The sequence below is a fragment of the Mytilus trossulus genome, chromosome 2 (assembly GCF_036588685.1).
Source record: "Mytilus trossulus isolate FHL-02 chromosome 2, PNRI_Mtr1.1.1.hap1, whole genome shotgun sequence".
In the NCBI taxonomy this organism is placed as follows: Eukaryota; Metazoa; Mollusca; class Bivalvia; order Mytilida; family Mytilidae; genus Mytilus; species Mytilus trossulus.
Genome location: NC_086374.1, coordinates 62,840,769 through 62,854,385, shown reverse-complemented (window position 1 = coordinate 62,854,385; position 13,617 = coordinate 62,840,769). Strand labels below are relative to the sequence as shown.

At 32.4% G+C, this 13,617-nt stretch overlaps 1 protein-coding gene across 1 annotated transcript in view; it reads left to right on the top strand.

Annotated features, from left to right (window-relative positions):
- Positions 1–10,268, top strand: part of LOC134705311 (uncharacterized) — a 54,281-nt gene extending 44,013 nt beyond the window's left edge. The window contains exons 6-7 of the mRNA XM_063564057.1: positions 6,283–6,574; positions 9,763–10,268. Coding sequence (XP_063420127.1) covers positions 6,283–6,574; positions 9,763–10,067 — 597 coding nt within the window. The 3' untranslated portion in view covers positions 10,068–10,268. The remainder of the gene's footprint in view (positions 1–6,282; positions 6,575–9,762) is intronic.
- The last annotated feature ends 3,349 nt before the right edge of the window (positions 10,269–13,617 follow it).

Genomic DNA, 13,617 nt, shown 5'->3' with positions numbered 1-13,617 from the left:
ACTCTCAGCCACGCTTTGCCATCTTTTTTTTAAGCGTGTTTCCAGACAACACGACGAGAAGGTGGTTTTACCTTGGGGTCCATATTTTTTATTTTTTTTAAATTATTTTTAGTCATTATATAGTAATATGAACATTCCTATCTAACATAATATTTATACATTTTGTACATGGTGTTCCCATTTTGATAAGCCTTAGATTTTTACCACTAAGGTTCACTGTATTTTTGCACTTTTTGAAGTTGTAATTTTAGCATTTTTAATACGTTTCCATTGGCAAGGTTTACCTACACATGCAATTGTTTTCTTGTCATTTAGTCCAGCAGCTAAGTCCAATATTTTGGGACAATTGATCACTTTATGGTAAAAGCATGAAACTTTGCACAGTGTAAGTTATGATGATTATAAACATTTTTGGATATGGAGCCATCAAAAAAAATTCCACAATGGCCGCCTATTTCAAAATGGCCGCCAACAGTCATGAAGCAGAGTCCCAAAATATAGTATAACTTATCATTTGAACATTAAAGCATAAAACTTTGCATATTGCTGGTTATGATGATTATTAATCTTTTCTGAATATGGAACAATAAAAAAAAATCAATAATGGCCGCCAATTTTAAAAATGGCCGCCAACAGTCATGAGGCAGAGTCCCAAAATATGGTATAATTTATCATTTGAAAATAAAATCACAACACTTTGCATATTGTTAGTAATGGTGCATATTAATCTTTAATGTATATGGAACAATCAAAAATAATTCCATAATGGCCGACAAATTCAAAATGGCTGCCAACAGTCATGCGGCAGAGTCCCAAAAAAAATGGTTTAATTGATCATTTGAAAATAACAGCACAAAACTGTGCATATTGCTAGTTATGATGCTAATTAATCTTTTCTGAATATTGAACAATAAAAAATAATTCCTTAATGGCCGACAAATTCAAAATGGCGACCAAAAGTCTTATTATCAGAAACTATATCGTGTATATCTAAAAAGCTATTAACAATCAACAAATATTTGTGCTTTGCAAAACTTACAGGATTTCAGGTCATTAAATCTTATATTACATACTTTTGGTTTGTCTTTTTAACTTTTTCGATTCAAGCGTCACTGATACGTCATTTGTGGTCGAAACATGCGTCTGGCATACCGAAATTATCCACAAGGAATATATACACCCATTAAGGGTCATATTTCTAACAACATGGCTACTTAAAAGATATTCAGGGCATCAATTGCAGAATATGACAAATTGTCTAAATCAAATAATATTGATTGGTCAAATTGTATCCTATGCCAAGAAATTATAGATAAAAAACTAATATGTCCATTTGATTCTAAACGTCTCAATGTTGGTGCTGGTTATCAATTTTAAGCTGAAAATATTAAGAAGTTTCATGAATTACAAATGATGTCTGAAGGCATTAATGTGTGCATTGAAAACTTAGATAAGGGATCTGGAATAGCACAGTCTTTCCTTGACCAAAAAGCATGTTGGCACAAATTTTGCAACTTAAAACTGAACATGACAAAGTTGAATAGAGCAGAAAAACGGACCTCACATTAGAGAAGATAATAAAGCAAACACATCTAAAAGAAAACTAGACAAAGCCTTTCAGTTCAGTCCACAAGTAACCCGTCTGTGTGCTTTTTCTGTAATGAAAATGGTCAAGAAGCCTTTCAGGGGTCCTCAATGTTTGGACAAGATACACGTGTGAGAGAATGTGCAGTAAAATTAAATGACACGTTGTAACTTGCAAAGTTAAGTGCTGGTGATCTAATTGCACAGGAAGCAAAGTACCACTTTAAATGTTTAGTTACCTTATATAATCGTGCATCTCGAATTAAAATGAAAAATGATAATGTCGAATCTAAGAAGGAAAGTCAAATCCATGGTATTGGATTTTTAGAACTAGTCTCTTATATAAATGAAACAAGGTCATGCGATGAGACCATAAGTGTTTACAAGTTGTCAGATCTATGTAAACTTTATACGAAAAGAATAACATGTCTAGGGGCAGATGTTTCATCCCGAGTTAATAGTACCCGACTAAAACACAGAATTTTATCTAATTTCCCTAACTTAGATGCTTACAAACAAGGCCTTGAAAACATTCTTGCTTTCAAAGATGACATTGGTCCAGCATTTCAGAGAGTCTGCTTAGAAGACTTTGATAATGAGTTTTTCAACATATCAAAAGCAGCTAGGTTTGTTCGTAAAGATGTTTTCGCATCATATTCAGAATTTAAAGGAACCTTTCCAAAGGAAAGTCAGGAAGCTTCTGTACCCAGTCATTTCTTTCTTTGGACAGTATGATTCAGTTAGGACACAACATTCAAGATCGTTCATATTCTTAGTCGACATTAACAATAGCACAACTACTGATGTATAGTTGTACAAAGAAACTATCCAACCATCACATGAAAGATCATGAACCTCCAGTTTGTGCTTATTTAGGAATCATGATCCATGTAAGACTAGAACACGTGATCTAGTATATACTTTCTTTAAACTTGGACTGTCTGTCTCCTACGACCGAGTGTTAGAAATTTCTACTTCCATGGCCAATGATGCTTGTCGTCGTTATATCCAAGAAGGTATTGTTTGCCCTACAAATCTACTACAAAATGTTTTTACTTCATATGTTGTAGACAACATTTATCACAATCCAAGCAGTATCTTGATAAAAGATTCTTTCCATGGTACAGGTATATCTTTATTCTAACATATTTAAGAGGATGTTCAAGGCGTTGTTCAAACATTTGACCAATGTGAACCTATGTTGAAATGCCAGTCAAAGACTACCAGAGAGTTATTCAAATCTTCCACCAGCTGTACTATGATTCAGTGAACCAGATATACCATTAGTTGAAGGAGAACTTTCAATTGATATGTCCTTATTTCCAGCTGCATTAAAAGGGGATTCAAATGGCTGAACAGCTGTGAATAGGATTTGGCACTGGAAAGAACTCCCAACATATTTCAATCCATGGATTGTGACTTGCTCTAGGACCATTGAAATTGAAAGTCTTTCCACTGTTCCATTCTATTACCGGTTGTGACACAGTCTCAGCTTTTTCTGTGAAAGGTAAGAAATCAGTTTGGGACACATGGTCCGTATATGAGGACTTGTCAGAAGCATTTGTGCAGGTTATTGAGAATCCAAATGAAGTGGAAATTTTAAAAGTGTTTAAAAGTAATAGAACGATATGTTGTGCGTTTGTATGATCGGTCTTGTACAGCTAACATGGTGAATGAGTTAAGGAAACAGTTATTCACGCAGAAGACAAGTGCAATTGACAATATTCCTCCAACACGAGATGCACTTCTTCATTGAACATACAAAACGTGCAGCTTACCAAGGTAATGTTATTTGGAGCAATTGTTTAATTGCAAATCCAAGTATGCCATCACCAGATTTATTTGGTTGGTCTGTGCTTGCTGAAGTTTCAATGTCATACATGTATATTCTTGAAAGCAGCATTAAAATGCACAGCATTATGCAAATGATCACCGGACTGTGAAAGAGAAATTGATTGAGACTGTGCTCAGTCTTGATTTTCCTGCATTTGTATCATATTTTAATTATAATTTTAATCTGTTGTTATGTTAAATAGTTACTTGTGAGTTTTTCTTTATTTCTTATCTCATTTCTAAAAAAAGAAATACTCTTTGCACAATACTGCATATATCCAATTTTTTTTTCATTTCAGGAAAATTGTGAAATTTTCTAAGGTCATTACCTGTAACTGTGAAAAAGAAGAACTCGCCAAAGACGCCATTTTGAGTTGTATCGGCCATTTTTATTTTATAGTTAATGTCACCTATTACATGAAATAATAATATGTTTGTTTTTACGTGCTTGTATTGAAATAATTGATCCATTTTTTCTAATTATTTTTATACCATATTTAAAAACAAACGTCAAATTTTGACATGTAAGACGGCACCATTTTGAATATTGCCGCCATTTTGAAAATATTATCTATGCACCCAGGTATTAATGATACATTGTAGGCCTTTGTCAATATCAAATGATCAGTTTCACGGATTTGGTAACTTTCTATCACACAATGATGGTGTTTACATACGAATACTGTCAAACTTGGACATTTTGAAGCGCCATTTTGAATTTGGACGCCATTTTTATGATTTCTGTATTATAAGGTTTAAAGAAATATTAATTGACATATCTTAATTGTATTTCCTTAAGTTTGTGACATCTTCTGAACTCATTAAAATTGGAATACTTCATCAAGTGAATTATGTTATACTTATGTCGGCCATCTTGAATTTTGCGGCCATATTGGATTTTTTTTTCGTGGCTCCATATCTGAATTTTTTCTATACCCCTTAATCTTTCACTATGCCAAGTTTCATGCTTTTACCATAAAGTGATCAATTATTCTGATATCCGCTGGACTAATTTAAACCAACCTTTGTTCTCAAAAAAAGGTCAACTTTCCTTTGAAGGATTTATTGAAACAAAAACATGAAATATTTTTTTCCTTTCTAACACTAAACAGTATAATTCATTGTTCTTAATAAGAACAACATTAGATGTGGCTTCACCCTAAGGTAATAATAGTACACACAATGTGGAACATCAAATGAGATTAACGATGCGCGTGTCCCCTGTTTTATTGCTACAATAACATCCAATTAACACCTTCAACTTTGTACACACGTCAGACTATACAATTACACGGCATATATACAATCATTGTAAATAGTGAACACCTGTTGAAAACTCAAGATTGTCATTAATTTCCTTTCATCTTCAATCAATATGCATAAACATGATAAATATCGTTTAATGAGGCAATAAACAAATAAAAAGATGAAAACATTCACATTTCAATTTTCTTTTCCTCTTGTTTGATTTCAGTTCTTTGTATTTCAAAATTTGTGTCAATATTTTCAGGACAATGATGCACAAATAATTCATTTTGCGAGCTAAATATATATTGCACGAAAAGAGTTTAAAAAAACAAATTATAAGATAAATAATATGTTCTAAAACACAAGGAAAAGTAATCTCATAAAACAATAATTCAACGTTATACTGGCTGTTATACATAATAGATGATAAAAATATTTTGTAAATAATGTTTCATTTTTTTCTATCAATTTTTACTTTCTTGTCGCTAAAATTATTTTCTTTTGCATATTCTTTCAATTTAATTAATTTTAATTAGAAAAAATATGTTTTCTTGTCGTTAAATAGTTTCTTGTCCCTTGTTGTCGCTTCTTGTCGCTTGTCGACGCTTGTTGTCGCTAAAATTCTTGTTGTCGCTAATTAGTGAGACCGAATAGCCCCACTATTACTCAATCCCCAAACATTAAATTACCACTAAGAAATGACAGCTTCAATGCTGTAAAAAGTTATCAGTATTATACATTTTGAGCCAGTTTGCAGTGGCTTCTCTCTTTGTTGATAATTATACCCCCGCTTTAAAAAAGGGGGGGTATACTGTTTTACCTCTGTCTGTCCGTCAGTCCGTCAGCAGTCCGTCCGTCAATCAGTCCGTCCCATGAAACTTTCGTCACATTTTTCTCAGGAACTACAATACAAGGATTTCTGAAACTTGGTTTCAGGGTTTATCTACGTCAGCTATACCGTGTGATGCGTTTTCAGATTGATCACTTGACAACTTCCTGTTTACCGAACACTTGTATGATTTTACACATGATAGCAAAGTTGAAAATTTTCGTCACATTTTTCTCAGGAACTACAATACAAGTATTTCTGAAATTTAGTTTCAGGATTTATATAAGTCAGCTATACCGTGTGATGCGTTTTCAGATTCATCACTTGACAACTTCCTGTTTACCGAACACTTGCATATTTATACACTATTAATATTATCTACTTGCGGCGGGGGTATCATCAGTGAGCAGTAGCTCACAGTTTCACTTGTTATATTTCTCTTATTAGTAGAGTGGCTAAGTTTTCTCTGAACCAAGTTGACCTTACTCCAATTTATCGATTAAGTTGTGTATGATTTCTTTCCTAAAAAAATATGACTGATACAGGTTACTAAGATGCATTTGGATAAGCATATGAAAATGACAGGGTTTTTAAAAGATGTTAACAAGTGCTTCTAATTTGTTATTTATAAAAAAAAATAGTTTTCATCAGTTAATAAATGCCTTTCCTTGTAGGTCTTGCATTGTAACATAGAACATCTTTAATAGTTGCATGCAGATATCTTTGCCAAATTCTTTATTTTTTCAGATTGTTCAAGAAGTTTATAATATTTAGATAATCTGTTCCAGGCATGTAGGAGTAGATATGGTAAAAAACTGGATAATGTAGACTTAGGATGTGATGTGATTGTTACATACCCTAAAGGTCACTTTCCAGAAAAGACAACAGAAACAGGCGGTATCAATAAACCAGATGCACGTGCAGATTATACAGAATTTGATGAGGTTTATAATAAAACACCAGAACTTAACACTGAGAATAAAGTTGATGAACCTAAGGAAAGTGTGATATCAGAGATTCTCCCTGATGTAGTTCTTTCACATTTTGAAGATTGTGTTGTTGTATTTGGATCTTTTACAGGTTAGTTAAAGTAATATTATTGCTTGCAGTATAGAGGGGATGGGAGATGAGGGAAGTGGGAGTCAGAGTGGGGCAGATAAGGGTGAAAATAGGACTTGTGGTGAATAAAGTACAGAGGGGTGGACAGGGGGTTTATGAATCCCACTTCACACCTTTTCATCATACCTTCCTCATACTGCTAATGCACTTTGAAAGACATCAATAAATTTTAATTACTATAAGCTAGTGTTGTGCATTTATAAGCCGACTTTTGGGCTTTAATTAACAAGGATTTCTGAAATTTGGTTTCAGGATTTACATAAGTCAGCTATACCGTGTGATGCGTTTTCAGATTCATCACTCGACAACTTCCTGTTTACCGAACACTTGCAATTTTTAAACTATTAATATTATCCACTTGCGGTAGGGGTATCATCAGTGAGCAGTAGCTCGCAGTTTCACTTGCTTTAATTAAAACTAAAGTAACTTTTCTAGGGTTGATGATATTCGCCCTTATAACATGATCGCCCTAGGTCTGTTCGCTCTGAGTTCGTTTCGTCCGTTCCTTCTACTAAAAAAATATTTATAGTCAGGGCATTGAAGTTGAATAAACTTATTCAGATATAAACAATGATGTAAGAGCTATAATCCAAAAGGTCCAAAAAGTATAGCCAAATCCGTGAAAGGAATCAGAGCTTTGCATTTACAAGTTTATTTATTTTTATACTCTGAGACTATTCTCAGTTATACTGCATACATTCGTGATTGACTGAATACAATTATTTTGGTAACAAATATCAATAAAGGAAAATACATTGTATTTCAGTATTCTACTCTGTAAATCAAAGGGAAAATTATAAATATTCTGTCAATTTTTTAGAAAACTTTTACATATTTTATTTAAATACTTAAAATTATGCAACTTGACAACAATTAGAAAAAGAAAAAAAATCAGGGGGAATAGACCCTGGGCGAACAAACAGGTTTTGGGACAAAAAAATTCTAGGGGGAATGTGAATCAGGGCGAACAGACCCGGATTCATGATATTTGATATTCAGTTATGTTGAATTCCCTCTATAAACAAATATGAAGTTTTAAGAAATTTACAGATCAAGTCATGAATAGATATGTATTCAGCAAATATTAAAAGCATCCTACAACAAGGGAAAAAACTCTACCAAAACTATATGCTTATAACCTTCTTTGCAGTTAATTCAAACTATTTCACAAAATACATTATACCAGATTTGTTATCACATAAGCAACATGACAGGTGCCACATGTGGAGCAGGATCTGCTCACCCTTTCCTGAGCACATGAGATCACCCCTAGTTTTTGGTGGGGTTCGTGTTGCTTATTCTTTAGTTTTCTATGTTATGCATGTGTCTGTTTGTTTGTTTGTCTTTTTCATTTTTATACGCCCGTCTTTTAGAAGGGACGTATAATGGTATACCGTTGTCAGTCCGTCTGTCCCTCCCTCGTCCACACTTCGGGCAATAACTCAAAAACTCTTTCACCAATTTCCATGAAACTTAAGTGAATCGTTTATATCTATTGACGTAAGCTCCCTTTCAGTTTTTTTTAAATTTCAGATTTTAAGTTTTGGATTTATGGGGCTTTATTCATAAAAAAGGGGGTCCGTTGTCCACACTTAGGACAATAACTCAAAAACACTTTCACCAATTTCCATGGAACTTGAGTGAATTGTTCATATCTATTGTTGTAAGCTCCCTTTTGTTTATTTTTAATTTCAGATTTTAAGTTTTGGATTTATGGGGCTTTATTCATAAAAAAAGGGGTCCGTCCTCCACACTTCTGACAATAACTCAAAAACACTTTCACCAATTTCCATGAAACGTAAGTGTATTGTTTATATCTATTGACTTAAGCTCCCTTTCGTTTTTTTTAATTTCAGATTTTAAGTTTTGGATTTATGGTGCTTTATTCATAAAAAAAGGGGGTCCGTCGTCCACACTTCGGACAATAACTCAAATACACTTTCACCAATTTCCATGAATTTGAGTGAATTGTTTATATCGATTGACGTAAGCTCCCTTTCATTTTTTTATAATTTCAGATTTTAAGTTTTGGATTTATGGGGCTTTATTCATAAAAAAGGGGGGTCCGTTGTCCACACTTCGGACAATAACTCAAAAATACCTTCACCAATTTCCATTAAACTTAAGTGAATTGTTTATATCTATTGACATAAGCTCCATTTTGGTTTTTTTAATATCAGATTTTAAGTTTTGGATTTATGGGGCTTTATTCATAAAAAATGGGGTCCGTCCTCCACACTTCCGACAATAACTCAAAAACAGTTTCACCAATTTCCATGAAACTTGAGTGAATTGTTTATATCTATTGACGTAAGCTCCCTTTCGTTTTTTTATAATGTAGATTTTAAGTTTTGGATTTATGGGGCTTTATTCATAAAAAAGGGGGTCTGTCGTCCCCACTTCGGACAATAACTTAAAAACACTTTCACCAATTTCCATGAAACTTAAGTGAATTGTTTATATATATTGATGTTAGCTCCCTTTCGGTTTTTTTTAATTTCAGATTGTAAGTTTTGGATTTATGGGGCTTAATTCATAAAAAAAAGGGGGATTTTTAACACTTCGGACAATAACTCAAAAAGTCTTTCACCAATGTCCATGAAACTTTGGTGAATTGTTTATATCTATTGATATAAGCTCCCTTTCAATTTTTATAAATTTCAGATTTAACATTTCCGTGTTATGAATTTTTATGCTTAAAAAAGGGGGGATTTTCCAATTTTGGGACAATAACTAACACTTTCACATAATTCTATGCAACTTTGATAAATTGTTTATATCTATTGACCTTAATAGTGCCAATTTTTTTGTGCATTTTTATTTATATTTTTTTTTTTTGGGGGGGGGGGGGGGTATTTGACAGGGCTCACACTATTTCTAGTTGATCATATAAATTCATTTAAAGCATAAAAGACAAGTTAAAAAAGCAGCGGGTGTATCATGTGCTAAAGCGCAGCCCTTTATTAGCCATGGCATTGTCAGTTTATTTTTGTTTTATGAGTTTGAATGTCCCTCTGGTATCTTTCATCCCTCTTTTATAATTATTCTTATGATAATGGTATATGACACAGTGATCAGAAGTGTAGCTTTACTTAAAAGAGAAGTTGGTTCCCTCCCTAACTTTTTATATTTTTATATTTGTATTTCAGGAAAACAAGCTTACAGGAAAGATAATAGTCCTGATGAAGGAGGAGGTTGGATGATAAAAGCATTACATACTACCTTGGACTCATACCACAAACAAGAAGCTGTACACAATGTACACATTATTGACATACTTACAGAAATAAATAAAGCTGTTAGTATGCTAAGTGTATTAGCACCTAACGACATACTTGAAGAGATGAATATGGCAAAAAGTGAAGATTATCAACTTAAAGCACAGTCATGTTTTTTCCACAATTTGGCTCTTGAAGATGAGCATATGACCCTGCATAAGACAAAGACAAAATAAGATGTTGAATGAATTAAATAATTTTTTTCATTCAACTTGACTACAGTTGTCTAATTTCATGCATTAGATCACACCATTATGTAATAGTTTTTGACTTTCAATTAATCTTTTCAAGAGGCAGAATGAGGATACCAAATCCAAAGTCAAAGAAAGAAAGACTATGGGGGAAAAGATGAAATACTAGTTACCTTTTAATTTTAATGATATGCAAGAAGGGGGCTGGGGCATGGACACATTTTTCCAAGCAACCAGTTTAAACTAGGACTTATGGAAATAATTTACATGTGGATCCAAAATTTTAGCTCACTCTTATCTTGTCCCTTGGCTAGCAAAGATGGAATATCAAACGAAAAAATACATATCATCATATTGAATTTAATAATGTTACAGTGTATCAGGTTTATTTTTTTACATAATTTGGTTGATTAATTTATAATGAGAGAAGCCAAATTGTTAATTTGATTTTTTTTGTCTGTTTTTTTTTTTTTTTGAATTTTTGCAAAATTAATTTTGTCTTGTTACTTTTTATACGACTGCAAAATTTGAAAAAAATTTCGTCTTATATTGGTATCACGTTGGCGTCGTCGTCGTCGTCCGAATACTTTTAGTTTTGCACTCTAACTTAAGTAAAAGTGAATAGAAATCTATGAAATTTTAACACAAGGTTTATGACCACAAAAGGAAGGTTGGGATTGATTTTGGGAGTTTTGATCCCAACATTTTAGGAATTAGGGGCCAAAAAGGGCCCAAATAAGCATTTTCTTGGTTTTCGCACAGTAACGTTAGTTTAAGTAAATGGAAATCTATGAAATTTTGACACAAGGTTTATGACCTCAAAAGGGAGGTTGGGATTGATTTTGGGAGTTTTGGTTCTGACAGTTTAGGAATTAGGGGCCAAAAAAGGGCCAAAATAAGCATTATTCTTGGTTTTTGCACAATAACTTTAATTTAAGAAAATAGAAATCTATGAAATTTAATCACAAGGTTTATGACCACAAAAGGAAGGTTGGTATTGATTTGGGGAGTTAAGATCCCAACAGTTTAGGAATTTGGGGCCAAAAAGGGGCCCAAATAAACATTTTTCTTGGTCTTCACATTATAACTTTAGTATAAGTGAATAGAAATCTATGAAATTTAAACACAAGGTTTATGACCATAAAAAGAAGGTTGGTATTTATTTGGGGAGTTTTGGTCCCAACAGTTTAGGAATAAGGGGCCCAAAGGGCCCAAAATTAAACTTTGTTTGAAATTCATCAAAAATTGAATAATTGGGGTTCTTTGATATGCCAATCTAACTGTGTATGTAGATTCTTAATTTTTGGTCCCAATTTCAAATTGGTTTACATTAAGGTCCAAAGGGTCCAATCTTAAACTTTGTTTGATTTTGACAAAAATTGAATCCTTGGGGTTCGTTGATATGCTGAATCTAAAAATGTACTTAGATTTTTAATTATTGGCCCAGTTTTCAAGTTGGTCCAAATTGGGGTACAAAATTAAACTTTGTTTGATTTCATCAAAAATTGAATAAATGGGGTTCTTTGATATTCCAAATCTAACTGTGTATGTAGATTCTTAATTTTTGGTCCAGTTTTCAAATTGGTCTACATTAAGGTCCAAAGGGTCCAAAATTAAACTAAGTTTGATTTTAACATAAATTAAATTCTTTGGCTTCTTTGATATGCTTTATCTAAACATGTACTTTGATTTTTGATTATTGGCCCAGTTTTCAAGTTGGTCCAAATCAGGATTCAAAATTATCATATTAAGTATTGTGCAATAGCAAGAAATTTTCAATTGCACAGTATTGCACAATAACAAGAAATGTCTAATTGCACAATATTGTGAAATAGCAATTATTTTTTTTCAATTGGAGTTATCTTTCTTTGTATAGAATAGTAGTTGAATCATACTTTAATCATAGTTTTATACAATATACAATGTATTTTCATTTTTGCTACCAACTAATAGATTAAAACAATCTTTACCATTCAGTGATAACAAGCACTTTTTATTACATTTTAATATTGTATGAAGTATTTAAATCAGCAGTTATTGTTGCAAACTTCATTAGAAATTTGAATTGAAATCAGTACATTATAACTTTAGTATAAGTGAATAGAAATCTATGAAATTTAAACACAAGGTTTATGACCATAAAAGGAAGGTTGGTATTGATTCTGGGAGTTTTGGTCCCTACAGTTTAGGAATTTGGGGCCCAAAGGGTCCAAAATTAAACTTTGTTTGATTTCATCAAAAAAATAATAATTTGGGTTCTTTGATATGCCAAATCTAACTGTGTATGTAGATTCTTAATTTTTGGTCTGGTTTTCAAATTGGTTTACATTAAGGTCCAAAGGGTCCAAACTTAAACTTTGTTTGATTTTGACAAAAATTGAATCCTTGGGGTTCTTTAATATGCTGAATCTAAAAATGCACTTAGATTTTTAATTATTGGCCCAGTTTTCAAGTTGGTCCAAATCAGGGTCCAAAATTAAAGTTATTTTGATTTCATCAAAAATTGAATAAATGGGGTTCTTTGATATTCCAAATCTAACTGTGTATGTAGATTCTTATTTTTTGGTCCAGTTTTCAAATTGGTCTACATTAAGGTCCAAAGGGTCCAAATCATAATGTGACATAAACCTATGTTGTGTCAACTATTTAATCACAATTCACATTTAAAGCTGTATCAAACTTAAAAGTTGTGTCCATACTTGTCCCATCTGTTCAGGGTTCTACATCTGCGGTCGTATAATGCTGCGCCCTGCGAAGCAACTGGTTTTATTGGTTGTTAAGAAATATTTAATTTGTATGTCATGTAGGTAGTTTCATAATACATGTACTAGGGTCTCACTAAGTAGCGACAAGAAGCATCAGGAAGCGACAAGAAGCGCCAGGAAGTGACCAGAAGATCAATTTTAGCGACAAGAAGACTATTCAGCAACAAGAAAACATTTTTTTTTATCAAGGATGTACACCTCAGAGGAGCCAAATTTTCTAGAATTAAACTTTTTTTCTTAACCTGATTTTTGGGTTTATATGACTGAAAGAAATCATATGATGGTGCAATTCTTTTTTTCTAATTGAAAATACTCAATTTTGATGATTTTTCCATTTTTCACATATATTCACATTTTATTATGTTTTCCTTTTGTTAGTTTTTTGTATTCACAATTTGTGTCTGTATTTTCTGAACAATGATGCACATTACATTTTTTTCACTGGCTCACATGTCTAATTGATGATTAAGAATTAATGCATGAAATTTGTCAAGATTTCATCTTCTTTTCCATCTCGAAAATATTCTTAGTCCACTTTCCATCCTAAAGTTTTATTAGTCTACTTTCCATCCCATTTTGCATCCAAGAAGTATTTTTTCCATGAAATTTCATGGAAAGTTTTCCATCTTATCATGGAAAATGATGGAATAAGTAACCCATATAAGTTTTTCATCTGTGATGGAATATTTTGCCATGGAATTCCATGGAAAAAAACGAAATTTTTATCATTTTCCATAATTTTTTCATGGAAAAAGTTGAATTATTATATA